This window comes from Podarcis erhardii (assembly GCF_964252035.2).
Source record: "Podarcis erhardii genome assembly, chromosome: 5".
In the NCBI taxonomy this organism is placed as follows: Eukaryota; Metazoa; Chordata; class Lepidosauria; order Squamata; family Lacertidae; genus Podarcis; species Podarcis erhardii.
In genome coordinates, this window is record NC_138509.1 from 52,263,109 (window position 1) to 52,288,172 (window position 25,064).

Consider the following 25,064-nt stretch of genomic DNA (forward strand, 5'->3'; position numbering starts at 1 on the left):
AATGTAGAATATTATACAGAAAAGAATATTTTTATATCCTTAACTGGCATTGTTATCAAAATCTGCTATCTAATCTAATCCTCCCAAATGAAAGCTACTGCCAGTTAAAATATAGTTGGTGGGTGTGTTCACATGTGCACACACAGGCACATCAGGGAAATAAAAGCATCATTTTAAACTTACATTAATGATTCTTAACGATGGCAGGATAACTTATCATGTCCCCGCCTTTAATTCTTTGTCACTTATATAGTGCCACCAATTTGCTTTACAGAGCAGAAAAGAGATCCTTGCTCCAAGTAGCTTACAATTTAATTTGAAATAGGGGACAGAAGAGCAGGCAGTGGTAAACAGGGAAAATATATTGTTGTTTCAGTTACAGAAAGAGTGGCTGCTTTAATACTGCCAAAGAGGATAAAAGAGGGTGCAGATTTGCCCAAAATGTTTGTGTGCAAATTTATATGCAGAGATGCAAATTTACAAGTAAATGTCAATAGACTGTGGCCAAGTGATCTATGCACAGTACTTTGCTATTGTCCAGGTGTTCACTGTTGATGGGCAACTTCAAGGTCACTGCTTCCCCTTCCTATGGTTCTTTATCTTTAAACCTGACTTCAGTCAAATCTAGGTCATCTTCTAATAGAATGCGATCCTTTGACACCTCTTCAAATGGATGACTGTCCTTGCTTTTGTACAAATGTGGATTTGTCCTAAGCATGTATTACTGGATGATTTGGGTGCAGCATTAACCCAGCATTTATGTAAACATGAAACCACAGCATGGTTTACTTGTTATTTTGCATTGTTGTTGTTGTTTAGTCGTGTCCGATTCTACGTAACCCCATGGACCAGAGCAGGCCAGGCACTCCTGTCTTCCACTGCCTCCTGCAGTTTGGTCAGACTCATGTTTGTAGCTTCAAGAACACTGTCCTTCATGCCGTGGCAAAGGGGCTTGAATAACTCAGAGAAGCTATGAGCTATGCCGTGCAGGGCCACACAAGATGGACAAGTCATAGTGAGAGTTTTGAACAAACATGATCCACCTGGAGCAGGAACCGGCAAGCCACTCCAGTATTCCTGCCAAGAAAACTCCATGGACAAAGACACCAGGCATTTGTCCATACAGTTCTATAAAAATTAAAATTCCCCCCCCCCAAGGTCTGGGATACCCAGAGTTGGATCACCAGTACAGGTGCCATTGGGCAAAGTTTCATTTAGAAACTGATGAAAAACATAATTGAAATAGTATAGGCATTTGAATATATTGAATTGAAATTTGCTCAGCCATTAAACTGTAATTATTCTGCCAGTAAAATGTAATTGTAAATATTACCATTATCTTCATATTGCATTTTAATAACGTTTAATGTGTTGTGTAAGATGATTTCTCAGAAGAAGGCAGATCTGGAAAAAAAACATATCCTGAGCATGCTTACTTAAATATTAAATACTCATATATTTAAGTACTGGTCCTATGATTTTTAGGCACACATATTATTTTTAGGATCACTTTGCTCCTGAGATTTTTTCCAAGGGCACATACAGTTTTATGTTGTTTGCTCAGTAACTTTGTTGATAAGAGTGTGGAAAAAATGAAGGAAAAATAATGTTGCTAACTCAATGTGCTTTTGTGCTTGGGTAACTGCCCAGTAAAATTTGTTATAAGAAGCAACACTATCTCCACAAACACATATGCTCCGCAGTAACATTCCTCTGACACTCACAGTAAAGGCTATCTTGTATATGATCATTTCCCTTTGGATACCATTGCTTTTATATATGAAAAAAGCATGGAAAAATGTGTATGATGTCTCATGAGACGATGACCCATCTTGGGGATACCCCACACGGTGCCCTCCAGAAGTTGTTGGACTACAATTCCCATCAGTCCCGCCCATCATGCCCTATGGTCAGGGACGACGATGGGAGCTGTTGTCCAACAACATTGGCTAGCCATGGTCTGCATGTTGTTTTCCTGCATGGATATGCTAGACATGTAGAAAAGTGTGCCTTGAGTAAAGTAGGCTGACACTTAACACAATGACAAATCATTGTCAAGACAAATCAACCATTTACACAGGAATCCATGTTGTATCTGTGCTTTCCCCATTTTTCAGCTCACAGAAGACTCAGGGAAGCAGTTTAAGTCATGGGAATGGTTAGGGGCTAAGCTTTACAAATCCACAGTGACATGGCTCTAATCAAAACAGGGCATTCTATAGCTCCTTTTAGAAGAGATAAGAGATGCTGGGAGATTTGATCACAAAACTGCCAAGACACATGAAGTGGTTGTAATGCATGGAAATTATAGTGGTGATGGCTAGTAGCTGGAAACAATGCTGGCAAGGACAGTAGGGGCCTGGTAGGTGTTGGTAACCCAGACTGTTGTCCATGGGTAGGCAAACTAAGGCCCAGGGGCCAGATCAGGCCCAATCGCCTTCCAAATCTGGCCCACTGACCGGTCTGGTATCCGCGTGTTTTTACATTAGTAGAATGTGTCCTTTTAGTTAAAATGCATCTCTGGCTTATTTGTGGGGCCTGCCTGGTGTTTTTACATGAGCAGAATGTATGCTTTTATTTAAAATGCATCTCTGGGTTATTTGTGGGGTATAGGAATTCGTTCAAAATATAGTCCAGCCCCCCACAAGGTCTGAGGGACAGTGGACCGGCCCCCTGATGAAAAAGTTTGCTGACCCCTGCGGTTGTCAGTAGGCCATCAGAACAGCTGCTGTCTCCATACAACTGCTTGGCATTTCTTTCTCTCAGCAGTAAGGGACTGAGCAAAGTGATAGCTGTCCACAAGTTTCTATGTGAAACTTGCAAGTAGGACTTGAGGGTAAGAGCACTCTCCCCTTCTGTGGCTTCCAGAAATTGGTATTCAGAAGCATTGCTGCCTCTGACTGTGGAGGCAGACAAGAGAGGACTTTGGTAACCCTTTTGGAATATGGTACCCTGTGCACCCTCAAATGGATATTCTCAGTTATGGATCATCTGAATTTTGTGTCTCTTTGGCTTGGCACCCTGTGTGGGGGAACCACTCACACCACCCTAAATCTGGTGCTGAGGCGGAGCGTAGTTCTTGGCTCCTATTGCTCACACCCTCTCACTGCCTGCTTGCCTTTCCTCCAGCTTTGCCTGATTCTGCAGGAAGCATTGGGGCCAACAGGCCTATCCAGAGTGAGGAAGCAAGCAAGGAGGGCATGCTGCTTCTTGAAGGGTTAGTCACCACTTCTGCCTCTTCCTCTTCCCAAATCCCTACCACCTAGAGGGAGAAACGAAAGCTCATACCAAGAACTAACTTAGTTGGTCTTTAAGGTGCTACTGGAAGGAATTTTTTTATTTTGTTTTGACTATGGCAGACCAACATGTCTACCTATCTGTAACCTAGAGGGAGAGTGTAGATGACTGAAAAGTTGAGCAGCTGCTCTTTGCATCCCCACAAGCACTAGCGGCTGATGTTTGTATTTATCTGTAAGCATCACTCAGCATCACTATGGACCCCATCTTCCTTATCACAGTGCCCAGAAAGGGTTACTTATTTGGGTGGCAGCTGCTCCCCTGCCTACATCCCTGGGGGGCACAGGAAGGAAACAAGGTCGGAAGGTTGGGAAGCACTGAACTAGATTAACCTTGGGATCCTTCCAACTCTACGACTCCCTCTTCCCTGCTTGATCTCCTCACCACCAGCAGCTGCTGATCCCGCCCCCCTTCTAAAAATAGCAGGCCACGATTCCCCCCAAGCTTCCACGATCAGCCAGGCGCTTCTGCCGCCTCCCCGCGAGCCCGGCCCGGGAGAGGCGGGTCGGCGTGTCCCCGGCGCCATGGCAACGGGCGCTCCGGAAATCGCGTCAGCATCCCGCCCTCCCCTGCCGGGGCCGCTTTAGCGAGGCAGCCAGTGCAGCCGGGCAGTCCGCCAGAGCAAGTGCCGGCGAGCCTGCGCCAGCGGCCCGATTAGGCAGCCCTGGGTGCCGCCGGCAAGGACGGGTCCCCCCCGCAGACGGCGCGGCTGCCCAAGGTGCCCCGGCGGGCGGCGCTGAGCCTGGAAGCAGCGGGTTGAAGGGGCGCTGCTGGTAAGGCGAGCCTGGCGCTGCGGGAGGAGGAGGAGGAAGAGGGGAGGCGCGCGCGGGAGGCTTGGACCAACGCAGTGCTGCCTCGGCCGGGGATGCTGGCCGGGGGTGTGGGGGGCGAGGTCGCGGTTTTGGCGGCTTGCGGCTCGGGGCAGGAGAAGGGCAACGGGGCAGCATCGCCTCCTGCCACTCTCTGTGCTGCGCGCCCCAAGCCGGGGACAGCACAGCAAGGAACGTAACGAATTGCATTGCTTATGAACTTGGAAGGAAAGGAGCCCTGCGTCCACGGAAGGGACAGTGCCTTGAAACAAGGGACAGGTGGCAAGGGTCAGCAGCAGCAGCAGCAGCAACAACGTGCATGCATGGACCCATGTGCTGATGAGCTGCGCCCAGTGATTCAGCATCGGGAGGAGGGGGTTGGAATATGGAGATGGACCTCTTTCTGGCCAGCCTAAGAGCTGTGGGAGGAAGGAAGCAAGAGTACTAGAAGCGAGCATGGTAGTGCCATTGTAAAATGTGTCCCCTGTAAGTCATAGCTGAGCTCTTTAGGATGTTCAAAAGTTATGAGTGGTGGGCTTCTAGCAAAAATATGTACCGGTATGTTGCTTTTGTTACTAGCAACGTGTGTGGGGTGACGTGGTGGGGAGAGTGGTTCTTGCAAAAGCCTGGCAGCTTGAGGCCCATTTGCGCCAATGCATCTCTGCGTTTTTATGTTGGTGCCTTTTGTCCCAAACATAAAAGTGGACAGAAAGAAAAAGTGGATGAAAGGCATTCTTTCAGCTGTGAGAACCAGCTTAGTGCATTTGGACTTGAGTTCAGAGTAGATGCTGGAAGGAAAGCCAATTTCCTTTTTAATATGGGCTGCTTCTCCTTCTCCGCTTTTCTTTTGACCCTGCAGTTGTCCGTCACTGGTGTACTTAACTAACCCTGTGTGAAAGTCCTTTCAACCATCTTGCCAACTTGGCTTAGATGGGTGCCGTTCCCCTGGTGATTACATAGCTTGAGTGAAATCCCTTGGCAGTAGCCTTCTGCTACTCAGAGATATTCAACACCTGATACTACCGTCTGGCAGTTGTGCTTTATTTATAGCAGAGCTTTTGACCCTGCTGTGTATCCTTACACGATGCTGCTTCAAATTAGGCTATAGTACCTGGTTTTAACTGTCCATAATTTATAAGCTACCGAAAGAGCAGGTCTGAAAGAGGAACCTTTTGTTTCTCTAGAGATCATCTGAATTTCCTCTTTCTAAATTAATGTGCACTCAGTCCCTGTTTACTTGGGAATAAGTCCTAATGGGTTCAGTGTGACTTAGTTCCAGGTGAGCCTAGAAATGGCCTTAGATCTCTTTTTCATTGGCCATGGAGCATCATGTTCCTAATGGTGATGATAATTGCTGTTGGTGAGTTCCAGCATACCTTTTTCCATACTAATTAACAGGGTGCGGTAGCTATGAAAAAGGCAAGTTCGATGCTAGGGATCATTAGGAAAGAAATTGAAAATAAACAGTTTGAAATTATACACCCTTGGTTCACAGGAATCAACATGTTCACTAGTTTGCTTTTTTGCAGAATAATATATTGCATTGTGAATGTTTAAGAATATAAATGCAGCGTTAGTGTTGGCATACTAAAATGGCATGTTTCTTGAGTACTGAAGTCTTGAGATTTCCTCTTCGTATCCTAGTTTCTATGGCACTTGTTATTTAGTTTTATATCAACATTTATATACCACTTGTTTTTAATGAAACATCAAAGCAGTTTGAAAAAAGAATGAAACAACAAAATGATAAGTAACCCCCTTGTTAAAAACAGGTTTTTAAAACATTAAAAATATTTATAATCAGCATTAAGCTGAAATCATATTAACAACACATGACAGTTTGTACATGTCTGGATAAAAATTAAAGGACCCCTGACAGTTAAGTCCAGTCACAGATGACTCTGGGGTTGCAGTGCTCATCTCGCTTTACAGGCTGAGGGATACGGCGTTTGTCTGCAGACAGTTTTTCCGGGTCATGTGGCCAGCATGACTAAGGCGCTTCTGGCATAACCAGAGCAGCACACAGAAATGCCGTTTACCTTCCTTCCAGAGCGGTACCTATTTATCTACTTGACTTTGACGTGCTTTCGAACTGCTAGGCTGGCAGGAGCTGGAACCAATTCGAACTGCCGAACTTCTGATTGGCAAGTCCTAGGCTCTGTGGTTTAGACCACAGCGCCACCCGTGTCCCACATATCTGGATAGACTTGCCTAAAGAAAAATGTTTTTCGCAAGTGACAAAAAGTGAAGGCGCTCACCTGATGCTAATAGGCAGGGGGTTCCAAAGTGTGGGATATGGCAGCGGGGATGCAGGTTAGAGAAGGGTGTGGGTTTTCAGTTCTTCTCACTCATGTTCACTTCCCTTGTAGTAATTTGCACTCCCCTCTTCATATGTGAGTGAAGCAGATGTGAAGACCAAATGTGACTTCCAAAATGAGATGGGGCTACTGAAAGGGAACAAGTTTATATTTTGACCACAAAGCCTCATGGTGGACATGTTTACTTGGAAGTGAATATCAGAGTGTGTACATGGGATTGTAGCTTCAGGGAACAAAGAGAAGAAGCAAGTGGTCTTTGGAAAGAGGAACATACTAAGTCACTTATAAAAAAGATTTCTCAGGCATGCCGCACAGTTGTTTTCTTTAACACTGACTCTTTTCTTTTCTAGCTCATGATACTGAATATAAGTTCTATGTCATGGATGACGCTGCTCTGTCACTTGGAGCAATAGATGTTTCCTATTCTTCTTCCTTGGCAGAATGCACTGTGACTAGATGTAAACACTCCAGTGAAGAATGGGTATGTAAGATACAGCTTTCTGTTTTTTTCATAAGCACCTTGTTGCTTAAGGGTAGAATTATTCTCCCACTGTTAAGAAAATCAGCTTACACGTCTGCTTATTTCAGAAAATTAGGAATGCACCTCAGTACATTTATGAGGAAGGGTAGTAAGTTTTTCTGCTGGTGATAATCTCTGCTGTGGTGATAATCTCTGCTTGAAACAAAAGATTCTCTATTTGTTAAATATGAAACAGGGAAAAATCAAGAGTTTAAAATAATGCATAAAGAGATGGGTTTACACCATGACTAATGACTTTGTGGTCTAAAAAAGATGTACTGTAATAGATATGGGGGATTTCTGGGCAAACTAATGCAGATTTTTAAAAATCTGAAAATGCACACTCTGGATTTGAAATAGGCATGAGGAGTAGTGAATAGATATGTCTGGGTGGAGCATAAAGATGCTCACGAAATGGAGATGATGAGAATTGTAGGGTAGGAAAAATACCTGTTATCTAATATTGATGGGTGAGAAGAAGCTTGAACCTGAAACTCAGAGATTTGGAGAGATGGTCAGAGCACTAAAAGAGAAGGCTAGAAAGATGAGCTAAAAGTTTGTTTAGTGTTGCAAACTGTCCCTGGTGAAATCATAGTAAGAAAAGCTAAGAAACTACTAGGATGGTTAAGAGGGTCTTCACTTTGTTTATTTTAATAAATCTGGGTGAATATTAGTCAAATGCTACTAATGAAGGTGTAGAATGATTACTTTTTTCTGGTTAAGGTTTACCGTTTCTTTGGCTGTCTGACTTTTGTGTCTGCTCTTCAATTAACATCTAGTCATTTTTGTGTCCCTCTATTACTTGTAATTCTTGCTGTATTTAGAGGCCAGCCCTGGGCATGTGTACTCAGAAAGAAGCCCATGGGATTGTCATGGGACTCCCAAGCAAGTGTACATAGGATTGCAGCACTTGTTTGTTTTTATGCATTTCCCCATCACACTATATGTTTAAAAAAACTTACCATATGTGATAACTTCTCCCCTGCAAATCCTACATGCGATCTTAACAAGAAAATACCCAAGCTAGTGTCAGGAAGATAAATTGATAGTAAATGGAATATTTAAGCACAAAATTAACAGCAGTCTTCGATTTTTATAATTCACTTTTAATCTTATACTTTCCATTTTGTCACCATGCAATGCTGTGCAAATGGAGCTTATTTAATGTGCAGTAGGGTTGTAACATGTTAGGACATTTGGCATTTTACAAGTGTATCTATACATCTTGCACAGTGGTTAGAATTTTGGGATTTTATAGGCATGGAAGTTTTGGCCTTGAATCACATCTTGTTATTAAAAGATTAACCTTTAGTCATGTAATTGGGTAATAAACTTTGGCTAGGTCAAGACTTAGAGTCTGATCTGTTTCAGCAAGAGGATTATGCTTGCACAGGAATCTGTGTTGAAGTCAGTATGTCTTTTAAAGGGTTCTGCGTTCTCTGTTTCATATATAGGAAAGAGTGTATGGACTTTAATGTGCTATCTTCACTTACTGTATTTTACTGTTTTCTAGGGAGAGTGCAATTCTAGGCCTACTGTCTTCCGATCAGCCACTCTGAAATGGAAAGAGACCCTACTTGGCCGGAATCGGCCCTTTGTGGGGCGCTGTTGCTACGTATGCACTCCTCAAAGCCGGGTAAATTAGATTATATTGGTAACTAATTGAAACACACTTTCCATGTAATAACATTCACAGTAGCTGGCATCTAATTGTTTCAATTCAGATTCTGCCTTGTCACAGTTGGTTTGTGTTCTGTGTCCTTGTTTTAAAGAAAGGCACCATAATATATAAACTCTGCGGTCCTTATGAAGCCATGACTGGAAATAGAAGACATGTTTCTCTCTTAACTTTCAGGACAAGCTCTTTAATGCTAGTATCCCTTCTTTGGGCCTTCGAAATGTCATCTATATTAATGAAACACACACAAGGTAAGTCTTCTTCTTTTCATATACTTAATGTTACTGTTCACAACACAGTTGCCCAGTTTGCATGTGGCATTAAGCCATAGCATAAAACAAACTACGTTGGTTCATATCACTGTTCATTCATATTAAGCCCAGGATGGCGAACCTCCTACTCATGAGCCAAATCACACCCATCGAGGGGCCTGAAATGGCCGGTGAGGCTGTTCTCTCTGCTTCCCCAGCCATGCTCACGTGCTGCTTACCTGACACATTGCAATCGTACTTTGAATTGTTCCTTGGCAAGCACAGACTGCATTTTGTGCCTTTTAAATTGGCACTGAAGTTGAGCTGATCCCTGCAGAAAGTGGGTCTTATTAGTTAGCTCTAAATTTAAATTCCTGGCAGGCTGCAAGCCCTGCTTTCAGTAGGAATCCCTGCTTCAATCCAAATTTTTTAATGAAAAAATGTGCTTCCGATTCTGCATTTGAAGTTGAATTGCCTGACGTCACGTAGCATCTGGTACTGACGGGTGGGCAGTTCCGCCCACCTCTCAAAAGTGGATATGGTATGCAACTTGGATTCTGTTCCTCACACCTAAATTACACCATAGGTTGTTTTAAACAGTAGTTAAACGTGATATGTGAGCCAAGCCAATATGTATTGTATTATTTTTGTGGATAAGCAAGAAGAATGAAAACCAAGATGTGTTAATGTTGTTCTTTCACTGAATTAACTTCCAGAATAGGCTACGTTTTGGCTTGCAGCTCATACATACATACTTCAGAGTGACTTAGAGCAGAGCTTTCTGAACTGTGTGTCATGACACATTAGTGTGTTGACTGCAGTGTGTAGGTGTGTCGCACAAACGCTCCCCGCATGCTTCCCAGGGCTGGAAAGGAGTTCGTTTAACCGCTGGTTTGCTAATAAAGCTGAATTACCATGTCACAAAATGATGCATGTCTAAAAAGTGTGTCACCAACATGAAAAGTTTGGAAAGCTCTGGCTTACAGTAATGAGAAACTATGAGTTCGCATGCGGTACTCATTGCGGAATCACAAATGTACAGGTTGAGCTTGCACTACTAACATAAATAGATGTTGCTGTCAACTAAAAAGCAGGATCCACAAAATATAACCGGGTTTTTTGTCAGCCAGATTTTCTACTAGCCAGTTGTGAAGTCCACTCCTACCACGGTACAGTTTTTGTAACGGATACTGGTTTCATCAGACTTGATGAAATTGTGTATTAGTAAATCCGAATAGTAAATCTTATTCATTATGTGGCTTTTGACTTTCATCTACATATTTTAAAGACTTTCATCTCTGAATATATGGTGATTATAAAAAACAACAACACATAAAATGCTGCACAAAAAATGCATTTTTTTGGTAGAAAACCTGGAGTGTTGGAAAGAATAGATTTTGATCAGTAAGATGTATATCTCATTCTCTGACCAAGAAAACATGTAACAGAAGTGAGGAAATAATTACAAGTTTTAGCAAGCACCAGGTTGGCAAAGGATGGCCTATAGCAGTTTTCTTTCAAGCTAAATTACTGCAACTTGATCCCCCAAAGGACATAGTAAAGCTACTCGTGAGTTTCTTTCTAATCAAATCTTATGGTAAAACCAGATATCTGTTGAATTGTAAGAATATAGACATACTTTTGAATGAATAAATTGCTGAATACCTAATTTAAAATAGCTTTGAAAGTTCCAGACTTTTATTAAACAGCAGCAGCAGCAAAATTCAGTGTTAGCACAACTTAGATTTTTCTTTTGTTTTCTTTAGTAGACAGTCATATCAAAAAAGGATTTATGTATTTGGGACTCTATTCACAGAGAGAGTCTGTTAAATAGTACATTTAAAAATAGTACATGCAAAATCAATACATTAATGGGCTGTAAAACATTTGTTGGTTGCAAATGCAGTGGATTTGATCCTCAGAATTCCATCATGTTTTAAGGTTTGCAAGCATCTACTTACCAATATTTTCTGGTACTAGGCAGCCATCAATATGATTTTCACATTGTAACGGCTTTGAAGGCCATTTAGATTCGAAGACAGTGTCTTCATTTCATTCTTAAAGGAACCTTAACCATGCATTAAAGCAAGGGTGGCAGACATGTGACTCTCCAAATGTTAGTGGGCTCCAACTTTCAACACAGCCAAGGGTCAGGAATGATAGGAGCGACATGTCAGGGGCCACAAGTGCCCCATTCCTGAATTAAAGGATAGAAGATTGGCTCTAGTGGTACCTATGGATGGATGGATGAATGGAAAGGCACTTCCGGTCATGCAGTGCAGCTTCCCTACATTCCACCCCCAGAACCACTGCAGTCCCTCCCTCTTCATCATTGCCCACAATTCAGTAAGATTTCCTTATCCTCAAGCAGTTAGTGGGATATGCTGCCGTCATTTACACGTGTACATGATTTTTTATTGAAGTGTAATGATGTGAGAATTTGTGTTTGCTTGGATTGGTTAATAGAATGTGTGGCTTTGGGGTCAATAAGTAAAGGGCACAGTGACAAGTATCTGTGGATAACAGCTTAATAAACGAAAGCTTGGAAGGAAGATTGCTTTAATATTTTCTTTTTCATACTGTGTAATACATACACACTTTGACCAAACTAGCCTTAAAACAAAAAAAGTGTTTGCCTTAACTCTTAGCCTCACCAATTTAAGATTTACTCTTTCTGATTGACCCCCTACTTATTTAATCAATTTACCAGTTAAAGTTAGTTCTGATAGGGACATGATTGACAGTATTGAATGCAATATTTCTCATTGTTGTGTTTTGCTAAGTTACTGTGTATTGTTGTAGGCACAGAGGTTGGCTTGCGAGGCGACTCTGTTATGTTCTTTTCGTGCAAGAACGGGATGTTCATAAGGGTATGTTTGCAAATAATGTGACAGAAAATGTGCTGAAAAGCAACAGGTAAGAAATTAAAATACCATTGTTTTTTGTAAAGTTCCATTGTCAATACAATGTATTGGGTTTCTTTGAAAAAGAACTGTCCTTTTTGAGAAATCCCATTTTTAAATTAATGAAGCCGAGTTTGCTACTATTTATGCCCAGTGCCTGATATCTTAGATACTTGTTTCCATAATTTTGGAATCTGCAAGCAACCATTACGAAGGCATCTGTGTACAGTATAATGGGTCAAATTGTGTGACATAAAGTTAATGTGAGTTGTACACTAGCTTTTCTATTGCAGCCTTCCCCAACCTGTTGCCGTCCAGAAGTTCTAGACTACAACTCCTATTGGCTCCAGTCAACATGGTCAATGGTCAAGGATAATAGGAGTTATAGTTCAACAACATCTACAGGTATCAGGTTGAGGAAGGCTGTTTTTCAGTGACTAGTTACTGCTCCTCAGATGTTGAAGACTTATAAAATCTTTATAGGCTTTATACTGGCTTTACACTGAGATATTTTGCCTTGTGCATTTGAGGTATGTGCATATGTGTGTGCTTTTCTACTTGGAAAGTGTCACTGTACTGGAACCTTAATTTAAAAAGTACTTATGACTAAATATAATTGCACTACAAGTTCCCCTACATTCTGTAGCTATACGTTCTGTCTGTCTGTCTATGCATCTCAGAAACAGGTGAAATATCGAGCTTATTTTAAGAATCATCTTACTTTATTTGTAACACCTAGAGTGCAGAATGCTATTACACAGGAAGCTTCAGAAATGTCTGCTGTGAGTGGCTCTGGTCAGCCAGACCCCAGAAACGTCAACAAGGTCAAGAAACAAGCTAGAAAAATTCTGCAGGAAATGGTAGCAAATGTCTCGCCTGCTTTGATCAGGTAATGAAACTAGATCATGGTTGCTGGTGTCAGGGGGTGCTGAAATACAACCTGTGTTCACATGGAGATAACTGTTTCTAGCTGCCTCAGATTTCTGCTTCTCTTATCTGTGGTGTAAGCTGAACTCAAAGCCCTGGTATTTGCTCTTAAAGAATATATAGTGTGTGTGTCTTGCGTCAATAGTCTAATACAGACTTTTCCATGAAACAAAATAACATTTTGTCATAAATGAATTTCATGTTATCATCACGAAGTTACTTTCTATATTTTCAAACTGGATGTAAACTTCTTGCTACATTTACTAAGGCTGCAACAACTGTTGTCTGTTTTGGGTTTTTTTTATATAGAATTTTTGCAACTGTTACACTTTTTTCATGACTGCTGATTTAGTTGCTTCTGTTCTGTGTTTCTACAGTAGTGTCGGTTTTAAAGGCAGCATGTTTCTGTGTGTATGCTTCTCTTATATTGTTTCATTCTGCTTGAAACTAAAATTGCATATAAAACACGAATACTATTAAATGTTGGCTCAACTTTTATTGCCCCTTTTAGGTTAACGGGATGGGTGTTGCTGAAATTATTTAACAGCTTTTTTTGGAATATCCAGATTCACAAAGGCCAATTGGAGATGGTGAAAGCAGCAACAGAGGTAATAAAATCCCCGAGGCAAAAAAAAAAAAAAAAAAAATCCCTTCAGAGGAGAAATATGACATTGTTCCATTTCTAATATTGTTTGGGCCTTACAGGACCCTTTTAACAATTTGGCAAAATAAATCAATCTTAGCACACTGGAATTCAATCTGAAAAGAGTCAATATGGGCCAAATTCACCTAGATCTAATTACTGGAGTTAACTGTGCTTATATTGGAATGAAATCCATTTGTCAAGAGTTGTGAAATACATATGTGCATTTATTATTTACTAAAACCAACCACTCTGTAGCCATAGATAATATCCTTAAAAGTCCTTTTCTCAACTATGGTATGTTACGTAGTGTTTGCATACAACTGTATTCAGTGAAAATAAAAGGTTGCACATAATCAGAATTATTTGGGGGATACTTTTTATAATACAAGTGCCTCTACTCTCCCCATGCTGGCAATTCAGATGTTTTGCATAAAGAGTAGAAAGTGTACCTACCAGGCCTGCATTACTTGTCAAAAACACATTTTGACTTTTAAAAAATACAGTTTTAAAACCAGATTGTTTGGGTATTTATATAATTCCTTCTTTTCTTCTTCTTACAGCTGAATTTGCCGCTTATATTTCTACCTGTTCACAAATCTCATATTGACTACCTGCTTCTCACATTCATTCTTTTCTGTCATAACATCAAAGCACCGTACATTGCTGCGGGGAATAATCTGAATATCCCCATTTTCAGGTAATGTTCTATTCATGTATACTTTCACTTTGTTCATTTCGGCCATGTGGATTACTGTATCAAAGTCCTAGCTAAATGAACCTTCATATGCTGGCAAATAAATTTTGTGCTTACTTTGCAGTGCCCCAGTCTTGCTTGTTTTAACACTTGGCCTGCAATTGCTGGAATAATTTTATATTGGCAAAGGAATCCAATTAATATGCCAGTAGTGGTCATATTCTTGCATTCTAATGTAATTATTAGCATATAAAAAAAAATTGCACTCAAACCAGTGAAGGCTTTGGCCCCAATCCTTAGTTGCTCATAACACTTGGTGGTGCCTGGTACATTTTCCCAAGGTCATCAAAATAAGCATTCAGTTAATTTAGTGAGCTTCAAAGGTGTGTAATTCTTGACCGTTAATGGAGCAGAATGTTTTCAGCCATAGAAAGTGAGGCAAATGTAACTTCCTTGATAAAAGGTGTATCAGCAGATAGGCACACGTCATGTTTAGATATGCTGTAGTCTGCTTCATGTTCATATAACACAAGATAATGTATGTGGCACCTTCTATTTATGATTGCAAGTCCTGGCGGTGATATTATGTCTAATATTATGCATGCTTATTTGGAAATAAGTTTCAGTGAGTAGAGGGACCCAAGTAAGTGTAAATAGGATTTTAATCTCTGAAATGGTAGACGATTTAGTCAGAACAATCTTCTATACTGTAGTTTTATTAAATTCTATAGTAGCCTTTTATTCAGCGTTATATGCTGTTATTAGGTATAAATAATAGAGAGCCACAATTTTAAGTCACAAAATGTTACGCCACAAATTTTTGGCTAGATGGGAGGGCCTTTATACAAATAGTTGTGTGACTTGATCTTTTTCTTCTCCATTTTTCATTGATCTGACCAGAATAATTGGTTAGAGTTGCGAACACTGTGAGCCGCTTTGCTAATTTTCTGTTATCCCAATGTATACCATACTGACATTTTTGTTTGTTACTTCCTTAAATTTTCACCTGTTTATATTCTAAGGCATAGGAGGGACTTCAGGCTTGTTTTATTTCTATATATGTAATATTTTAATCTTCGCCAGGCCAAATAAATTTTGTCTGCTTGAACCAGTAAAGATCTCTAGTACAAGGCAATTTTAATAACAAAATTGTGGTGTCAAAACTTTTCTTAATTTCGCCTTTAAGAACAAGTGACATAGGAAATAATTAGTAAATTGTGTTCTGAAAGTAAAGTTGTTTAAAAACAGCTGGAGCCAAAATTATACCGCTTTGAAAAACATATATATTGGTAGTCACCATAAAAGGATTTCTATGAAGCCTGTTGTCCCTAATTTCTGTGTACTGGAGAGCTTGTGCTCATATATGGACTACCAACATTTGTCTGCGGTACCACAGAACTCAGGGACGCGGGTGGCACTGTGGGTTAAACCACAGAGCCTAGGACTTGCCAATCAGAAGGTCGGCAGTTTGAATCCCCGCCACGAGGTGAGCTCCCGTTGCTCGGTCCCTGCTCCTGCCAACCTAGCAGTTTGAAAGCACATCAAAGTGAAAGTAGATACAGTGGTGCCCCGCAAGACGAATGCCTCGCAAGACAGAAAACCCGCTAGACGAAAGAGATTTCTGTTTTGGAGGTGCTTTGCAAAACGAATTTCCTATGGACTTGCTTCGCAAGACGAAAATGTCTTGCGAGTTCCTGTGGGTTTTTCCCCTCCCCCCTTTTTTCTAAGCCACTAAGCCGCTTATCAGCTGATCCGCTAAGCCGCTAATGGGCTTGCTTCGCAAGACGAAAAAACCACAAGACGAAGAGACTCGCGGAACGGATTCTTTTCGTCTTGCGAGGCACCACTGTGGCAGGAAGGTAAACGGCGTTTCCGCGCGCTGCTCTGGTTCGCCAAAAGCGGCTTAGTCATGCTGGCCACATGATCCGGAAGCTGTACGCCAGCTCCCTCGGCCAATAAAGCGAGATGAGCGCCGCAACCCCAGAGTCGGTCATGACTGGACCTAATGGTCAGGGGTCCCTTTACCTTTTTACTTAATGTGTAGCTTTCTCATGCAGAGAGATCAATCATTGAGTTGTATGGTTATATCACACTGTGGACACAACAGCCTGTGCTAATGTTAACATTCTTAGCCATTTAATAAAAAAGGGCATTTCTTTACCCATAGCACTTTGATCCACAAGCTTGGAGGGTTTTTTATACGGAGAAAATTGGATGAGAGGCCCGATGGCCGTAAAGATATTTTGTACAGAACCTTGCTGTATGTGGTATGTATCTTTTTCTTAATTCAAGGCTTATCTCTGCAAAGTATTTGAAGAGCCAGGCCGCCATCTCAGGCTTGATTGTGGGGTGTGCAGGTTTGTGGCAAGGTTCAACAGTTAAATAGCAAAAAAGAAGAAGAGGTAGCATTTTAAACGTCTTAATAATTAGGAATTAGTTGCATCTAAATGTGTGTGGTGTAAGATACAGTTGAACAGGGTTGGGGAGTCTCTGGACTTCAATATGTTATTGGAGTCCAACACCCATCAAGGATGGATGGAAGCTGTGGTCCAGAGGCATCTGCAAGACTGCAGGTTCCAATATAATCTGGAGGGTGTTCTTTATATTGGCAGTAGGTGGTGGGATATGCCCCCTTGAAGAATAAGAATGCGGAATTACTCTGTATATTGTTTATTAATTGCCTTCCACATATATGTCTTAAGGCAATGTACAAAATATAATAAAACCAGTTAAAAATAGAGCAGAAAATAACAGCAAATAACCTTTTTAAAAATAATACAATGCTACCTCGGGTTACAGACGCTTCAGGTTACAGACTCCGCTAACCCAGAAATAGTACCTCGGGTTAAGAACTTTGCTTCAGGATGAGAACAGATATCACGCAGCAGCAGTGGGAGGCCCCATTAGCTAAAGTGGTACCTTAGGTTAAGAACGGTCCTCCAGAATGAATTAGGTTCCTAACCCGAGGTACCACTGTATAATACAAAGCAAACATGTTTTACACAAGTTTGTGATGCTGTTAGTGTTGTTGTGTACTGTATGGAGCATCTGCAGAAATGCCTGTACCTCAGATACCGAAGCAGTCTCACACATTTGAATACACTTAATTGGTAGTCCTTTCAGCGGATGTCAAGGACACCTATAAACTTGCAGCACTCATTGTCCTCCTATGTTACTGTGTAATCCCAATAAAACTAATGGGATCACTGCACATGGACTAGAATTATATTGTGCAATGCTGGGCTTGGTGCCACCTACTTTGCTAGAAATCTTGTGTAGGTTCTCCAGTGTTTCAAGTCTCAGAAACTGGTTTAAAAGGGGGGGGTGTTTTATACACTTCTGTTTCCTGGAAAAAAACTGACTTTCAAAGAAAATGAGGATTGAAAACCTGCCAGTGAGTTTGGATGCTCCTGTGAAAAAGCACTCACACCCCTTCCTTTAAGAAAAGTGATTTCGGAATATTTGGGAGATTCTTTAGGTATGCAGCAATATAATAGTTTGCAATTACAAAACAACGATATAGTTGTTTTACAAATACTTATAGGATTGGAGGATTAGTGGAATTCTGGTGGCTACTGAGCCACAGTACAGTGAGGGTGTCAGCAGGAAGAAATAATTATAAAATGCAGCAAGGGAGGATATTATTACAGATATAAAAAAGGAATGCAAATAACTTGTGTCTGATTTTTTGGTTGTTGTTCATTCTTCATTTAGCATATCCAAGAGTTGCTTCGCCAGCAGCAGTTCTTAGAGATATTCCTGGAGGGCACCCGGTCCCGGAGTGGAAAGACATCCTGTGGAAGGGCAGGCCTTTTATCAGTAGTGGTGGACGCTCTGTATTCAAATGCTACTCCAGACATCCTAATCATACCCGTGGGAATATCCTATGATAGAATCATTGAAGGCCACTACAACAGTGAACAGCTGGTAAAAGTGTTTGGAATGCTGTTGTCCACTCAGCAGATATTTAGATCACTGTCAGTTGTAACCATCTTGGTGATAAAAATGTGTCCCCTTTGGTCAGAAAACAGGGCCTTGGAAACATAAATTGCATGCTGATCTTCGCAAATACTTATTTGTATCAAGTTGAGATACAAGGAAAAATGACATCTGAATAATGATTTTCATAAACAGCATTTGAAATATCCAAATAGATGTCTGGCTTAGAGGAAATGGCCCAAGTGACCACAATGCTTTTTACGATGCTTGAGCTGTTGCCCAGGTTTATTTCTGAGCATACTTAGGTGGCTTGGATTTATGAACTTGTTTAACATTAAGTAGCTTTTAGATGCAATTGTTGAACTCCCTTGCTCTCCCGATGTTTCACAGGGGAAGCCCAAGAAGAACGAAAGCCTTTGGAGCGTGGCCAGAGGAGTCTTCCGAATGCTGCGGAAGAATTACGGCTGTGTTAGGGTAGATTTTGCTCAACCGTTTTCTCTGAAAGTAAGTTCATATAATATGAACATAATTTCTTATTGCAGGGTTACACCTATGGTGATAAAATAGTCTTAAGACTATAGGTCGCTAGGCAAGAAAGAAAAATTGGACTTCATGTGAACTTCTGTTCTGTCTTAGTCAGCCTGGCCCAGCAGTCTGTTCAGCTGTGGATCCTAGTCCATTCAGCGATACCTGCCCCATTTTCTTGCATGCCTTGTTGGTTCCTTCTTCCAGAGCTACCTGTGGATGTCTTTTCCCACATCACCCCTTTCTTACTCATACTGTTTCATTGTGCTTTGGTATCTGACCAAGTTGCTTTGGTATCTGACCAAGTTGCTTCAGTGGAGCAGTTTTACCGACCCACAGATTGAAGCTATCTCTCAATGTGGGGAAGAGAAAATGATTGCTTGCCTCCTGATTTCAGAAGAGCTTAAGTCTTCTTACCTATGAGCACAGGAGAACTCATTTCTCTCCATCACTAGGACAGAATGGGAACTTGTGACCAGTCCAATTTTATACTTGAAATTTTGTCAGGATATATAAAGGTAAAGGGACCCCTGACCATTAGGTCCAGTCGTGGCCGACTCTGGGGTTGCGGCGCTCATCTCGCTTTACTGGCCAAGGGAGCCGGTGTACAGATTCCGGGTCATGTGGCCAGCATGACTAAGCCGCTTCTGGCGAACCAGAGCAGCTCACGGAAACGCCGTTTTACCTTCCCACCGGAGCAGTACCTATTTATCTACTTGCACTTTGATGTGCTTTCGAACTGCTAGGTTGGCAGGAGGTCAGGATATATAGCAGGCAGTTAAAAAAGAGGTTTGTAATTTCACAGAAAAAAATAATGCATGCATAGGATCTAAAACTGTTGAACTGTTTGGATTGGTTGTGTTTGTCACACCCCTACCACAAATTCCACCATACGTGTAACTTTTAGAAGTTTTTAATAGCAATAAAGCTGCTGAAGAATGCAGAGATAAATCTTTGATTCTACAGTTAAAATATAATTCACTTACAGCTGAAGGATAACAGCACTTAAGATGTACCAACTCTAATAGTACAGAAGAAGATGTGAAAATCGGGTGCTAATATTACCAGTTCTGCTCATCTCGTGTTGTAGTCTTTACGCTAGTTTCCAAAAGAGAGATTCCACAGAAGCCTTGGTCTTACTTATCCACTTCCAGCCATAAACCAATTTTTTGTGCGTTGTTGAATTGTACAAATATAGGATTGGATTTCCAGGGGGCTAATAATAAACAAATTAGAATTCTTAAGTAAAAGGAAATCAGTGGGATGCCAGTCAGGCCATCATGTACTTTTGCTGCCTGAGAAATGTTGGCTCACCAAGGAATGTGGTATGAGCTAAGAAAAAAGCTGCTTCTTGTCACTTTTTCAGCTGATGGAAATATGCAGGGCACTTCTAAGTAAGTTTTATTGCAGCGGTGTTCCTGACAGGTAGCTTTGTATGCATAATTTAGCAAGCCAGTAGAACATAATCCCCTTCTGTGTTCAGAAATTCGAAATAAGTGCATATTGCTTTAATTCCAGTACCTCCTATCATTTACACAGGGATAGCTTCAGGATTTATTTCCTTAATGAGTTCATAAATAAGTCAATTTCACTGAGATAGCAAGGTCTCATATCCTATAATATTAATTACCAGTGGCATATCTTTATTCTTCTCTATTCTTTATTCATATAAAGGTGTTCTCATAACTTGTTCTGCACTTTAGAAAGCCTTAATTCTATTACAACTCCTACATGCCTAAAATTGGCTTTACTGTATCAGCACACCCAGCAAGCTATACATATGCTTCAACCTGTGTGTAGTTGGATATAATGGGTGTTATCCAATGAAGTCCTTCCACTAGCACAGGGGTTTCTTCTTATGCAACACAACTTCCCTTCTTTCTCATCTGCCTGCACATCCTTGTGCCCTCCCCAAATCTCTTCTGGAATACTGGCTGAAACCCCAGAACAGATTCAGAGGGACACAGGGGGAGGAGAGGGAGGGAAAGTTCTGTTGCAAAGCCCAAAAGTCCTTGCACTAGCAAAACTACTTCATAAGATACTGCTCAATATCATATTATGTTTGAAAATACTTAGTTGTACAGGTGATAGGCTTTTGTAACGACAGCTTCATATCCATGTCCACTTTTCTTGGATTTACTTGTCTTTTTGCAGTTTGCTTGCCTTTCAGTGTAACCTGTAAAATTTTATATGGTAGCCTCTTCTTATAGCAGTCCCAGGCCCAAAATCTTAAGACTCTTCCTTTGATCACTTCCAGATATGTTCCACTCCCAATTCTGTATCTCTGTTTTCATCCTTGGTGGGTTTTTTGCAGAAGGGTTATGGCTAGCATGTCAGTCAATTGACTGACTTGTTAAATATTGTCAATTAACCAGTTAGTTTACTGCCTGTTATTTGACTGTGGTCAGATTCTCCACGAAGCCAAAGATGCCACAGTCTGGGTGGCTTCGCTACTTTTAATTGTAGTGTCATTTGTTAGGAGGGACATGACTGAGGGCTGTGTTCCCCCTTGTATGGCAGTGATTGGGGACAAAGCTTTCCCAGCTAGCCACCAGCTGTAACTACAGGCTTCTCTGATCAGAAATGGGAACTTTAGCAGTCATTAGTGGCAAACCTCTTTGCCTTGGACAGCTCACAACTCAGTCTCGCTTGCTGCAGGAACCAGGAAATGCCCCTTTGCCCCGTCAGCTCTGCAAAGATCCTGTGGCAGATTGGACTCGGATCTGGAAACTATTTAACTTCTGAAACTGCTTAACATCTTTAAAAGTTAATCATCATTGTGAAATTAAACTAGGATGTCTGTCAAAGCTGTTGATGTTTAAAGTGTGCAAACTTGCAATAAAGGTTAATGCTTTAGAAATATTTGACAGTGTTTTCACCAATACTTCAAATGCCCAAGACTTAGATGGAGCTGTGGAGCCTTATCTGGAGTAAGATTATCTTATCTTGAATGTGTATCTTCATAGTGCAGTGCATGAAATGTTGTGAGAACAAATCTAAATAAGCTATTTAGTAAAGGCAGCAATAATAGAGGCATTTTGGTTGTTAGAAACTGTGTTTACATACATAGCGACAGAACCACTAAAGAGAACAGAACTGTAGTTCTGTTACCACAGATGTGGATCACCCTAGCATTTCTCTTCCATCTTTTCAAAGAAGTGTGGTTTTGATGTGTGCAGTGACTTAATACAAACATAATGATCATTTGGAGCATCTTCACTACTATCATTCCAGTGGGTGTGTTTTTATTACCATGTTGTTGTTCTGCATCATATCACCATGTTGTTTCTCATCTACCTTTTAATCAGCACAATAATGCCTCAGGGCTACTCATACTGTTTAGAATATTCATGCAATATTACTTAAAGACCACTAATTTTATTTTTATTTTTTAAAAAAGCCATATTTTCACCCTATAGGACGCACCGGCCCATAGGGCGCACCTAGTGTTTTTTTTGGGGGGGGGGGGATAAAGAAAAAAAAATATTTCCCCCCCAGGTGCAGGGCTGGGGCGGGGGAAGCCCGAGCTTCCCCCGACACCAGCCCCCAGAACAGGCTGCTATCCGCAAGCCTAGGGAGCCGGGCTCCCCAGGCTTGCGAATATCTGCCCGAAGCCCGGGGTGCGCTGCAGAGAGCTCCCTGGTTTTCGGGCTGCAGGCTGCTGTCCGCAAGCCTTGGGAGCCCGGTGGGAACTCCCGCTGGGCTCCCAAGGCTTGTGGATAGCTTCCTGAATCCTGGAGAGTGAGAGGGGTTGGTGTGCACTGACCCCTCTTGCTCTCCAGGCTTCAGCGAAAGCCTGCATTCGCCCCATAGGACTCACACACATTTCCCCTTCATTTTTGGAGGCGGAAAAGTGCGTCCTATAGGGCAAAAAATACAGTAGGTTGCCTTTCTTATGGCTGTCATTTTAGCACTTTCCTCCTCCTCCTTTTAGCCACCTACAGATTTACTCCCAAACACTTCTTATCATGTTTAAACTTTACTTTAAGGAGTCTTTATTTTTTAAAAAATCTCATAATTGTACTTAAATGTTTAGTGCTAATGACATTGATTTTTTTTAAAGATTTATTTCCCCTCCAAAAAATTGTGTACTCAGGTGAACTGTCCCGTCAGTTACTTGTGCTTATTAATGTCGATAGAACATAGGGAAGCATGCACACCCAAAAATTGTTATATCCCTCAAAGTGCATAAACGTCAGTTTCAATTCTGCTTACTGCTTACAGCTGAATAGCATTGATTAGTTAATGCTAAGGACATCACAGAGGACCAAAGTATATTGCAGAAATGTTGCAGCTTCAGCATCTGTTTCCTTGAAATCTTAAATATGTTTTCTTTATCCTACTTTTCAAAGCTACTTTCAGTGGTGAGTAAGATGGTTGTTGGAGTGCTACACTTTTTTCCGGGAGAAATACATGAATAACCTTGTGTATTTGCAGGAATATTTGGATGGCCAAAGCCAGAAGCCTATGCCTGTGCCTATCCCTCTTTCTCTGGAGCAAACTCTCTTACCAGCTGTACTCCCTTCAAGGTAGGACTGAGCTGTGGAGTTTGAGCAGCACTGGACAAGTTTATATCAGCCAATGATTCTGAGTCTTTGAAATGTTCTCTTGTAGGCTTTGTTGAACTCTAGCAGGTTGAATTTAAACAAACATTATCACAAGATCATAGTGGCCTGGTTCACATGTCCTGCTAAGCCTGGCTTAGCAAATGCTAAGGCTTACTGCAAACAAACCACAAGTTGTCCCACAGGCAATCAAACAATGGCTTGTTTCATTAAAGAAGTTTCTTTCCAGCCTACCCACTTTCTTGAGTGCCTCTGTGAACTAGTACTGTCATCAGTGCATCCCTTTGCCATTGCCTGCCTGCACAAACAGAGCAGGAGATCTCAGAGCTCTTTGGTAAATCTCAGCAGCAGCTGAGCCATACCAGCTTCCCTTCCTTTCCCCTACTTAAAGGAACACCAACTGTTGATGTTGTAAAGCTCCTTAATCATTTCTGCGCACGGTTCTGCTGAGAGAGGTTTCTTCTCCTCCTATACTCAACACTGGAGCTGGTGTAGTAAATTCCCTCCCTTAAGAGTCAATGGAAGGGATGTTTTTCAAGGAAAAAAGGCATAAAAAGCCTCCATCATTGCCTGCTTTGGCTTAGCTAGTCAGCAGGGTTTGGGATGTGGAATCTCCCACTACCACTGGAATGCTCCTTGCAGTGTTAATCCTAGAATGTCTACTTAGAAGAAAATCCTGTGGAGTTCAGTCGGGCTTTTCCCCAGACAAGTGGGCATAGGATTGCAGGCTTGTGGTTTGGCCAGCAAAGTTGGCCCGTTAGTGACTAGACTTCAGCTTGTGCAACTTGAGTTCCTGTCCTGTATGCTGCCCAAAATCTGTACTGGGATTCCTCCAGTCCCCTGGAGCAGTTCGGGAAGCGTGAGACAAAAGGGAGAAGTACCGTTGCACAAGAGGAAGCCTTTGCACTAATGAGATGATTTTGTTGGAAGCAATTCCAAGTCATTAATCTTCAGTAATTTATGCCTGTTAGGTACTGGATTATAATAGGCAAAGTTGATGGACTGAAAGCTTCTTTCTTGGTTTTTTGCAGCACCTGTTGCAAAAATACACTCGTGTATTAAAAGACGACAAGCTTGTGCAGACTTGCTGATATGAGAGAAAAGATGTGTATAAATAAATTTTGGTGCGTAGCTGTCATCCCACCCTTAATGTTGCATCATGATGCCTTTGAGTTGTGATACAATCTTGGAGCTGCTGTGAGAGTCTAGAATGTCTCTAGGCTAACATGCAACGGCTTGAAGATGCGAGTAGTTGTAGAAAGATTCACCTTTGTGTATGTGTAAGAACTGGGAGAGTACTAGTGTCAGACAGTAGTGGACATATCCTGTGGTTTGTTTTTACACACTGATGCTTCTTGGAGCCTAAAGCAGCTTTCAGGTAGTCTTACAGGTGCCTCCCTTCTAAGCATCTTACAAACATGATCTTAAGCGGTCAAATGGTATGAGGAATTGTAGCCTACACTCAAATACACAAGACATCATTACTGAAATATTTTTGTGCTTTGAGCCTATGAGATGTAATAATTTATCTTAGAACTGTAATCCTAAATCATCTTTGTATGTTTACTTTCTTTAGACCTAATTATGTGGTAGAAGAAGGTACAGGAGCTGCACTTCCTGAGTCCAGGGATTTATCCTGTGAACCATTGAGAAGACAGTTAATCACTAACTTGGCAGAGCACATAATGTTCAGTAAGTAGCTGTTAAAGTTCAGATATGACTCTCTGCTTCCATTATGCTTTTAAATATGGCAGGGCATTCCTCTTTCTGTACCCTGTGCCCTTATTATCATCAAAAACAATTTACATTTTATCTTTTTCTACGTTTTGAAGGGTCTTATTCTGAATGGGCCTCTTAGTAAGGTTTTTATTTCAACTGCTAGTCCTGAGGCAAGTAGTGACTTCCTTTTGCTATGGTGGTTTATTTTCGTCTTTTACACCTGCAATACTTTAATATAGGAAGCAACCCAGATGTTGTGGGAACACCACATCT

General features: G+C 41.3%; 2 protein-coding genes across 5 annotated transcripts in view; one reads left to right on the forward strand and one right to left on the reverse strand.

Moving 5' to 3' along the window:
- TECTB (tectorin beta) overlaps positions 1-6,764 on the reverse strand; it is a 34,061-nt gene extending 27,297 nt beyond the window's left edge. For both annotated transcript variants that reach the window (XM_081863095.1, XM_081863094.1), the window contains exon 1: positions 6,365-6,764. The gene's annotated coding sequence lies outside the window, so the exon portion shown is untranslated. The remainder of the gene's footprint in view (positions 1-6,364) is intronic.
- The window catches only part of GPAM (glycerol-3-phosphate acyltransferase, mitochondrial), a 41,270-nt gene continuing 20,098 nt past the window's right edge, over positions 3,893-25,064 (forward strand). The window contains exons 1-13 of one of the 3 annotated variants that reach the window (XM_081863032.1): positions 3,893-4,070; positions 6,775-6,905; positions 8,458-8,580; positions 8,800-8,873; positions 11,676-11,789; positions 12,516-12,665; positions 13,215-13,311; positions 13,910-14,046; positions 16,211-16,310; positions 17,758-17,970; positions 18,373-18,486; positions 22,945-23,036; positions 24,649-24,764. In XM_081863032.1, coding sequence (XP_081719158.1) covers positions 6,804-6,905; positions 8,458-8,580; positions 8,800-8,873; positions 11,676-11,789; positions 12,516-12,665; positions 13,215-13,311; positions 13,910-14,046; positions 16,211-16,310; positions 17,758-17,970; positions 18,373-18,486; positions 22,945-23,036; positions 24,649-24,764 — 1,432 coding nt within the window. In that variant the 5' untranslated portion in view covers positions 3,893-4,070; positions 6,775-6,803. Of the gene's footprint in view, positions 4,071-4,191; positions 4,593-6,774; positions 6,906-8,457; positions 8,581-8,799; positions 8,874-11,675; positions 11,790-12,515; positions 12,666-13,214; positions 13,312-13,909; positions 14,047-16,210; positions 16,311-17,757; positions 17,971-18,372; positions 18,487-22,944; positions 23,037-24,648; positions 24,765-25,064 lie in introns of those variants that run through there. The other 2 variants (XM_081863033.1, XM_081863031.1) reach the window with 2 other exon arrangements.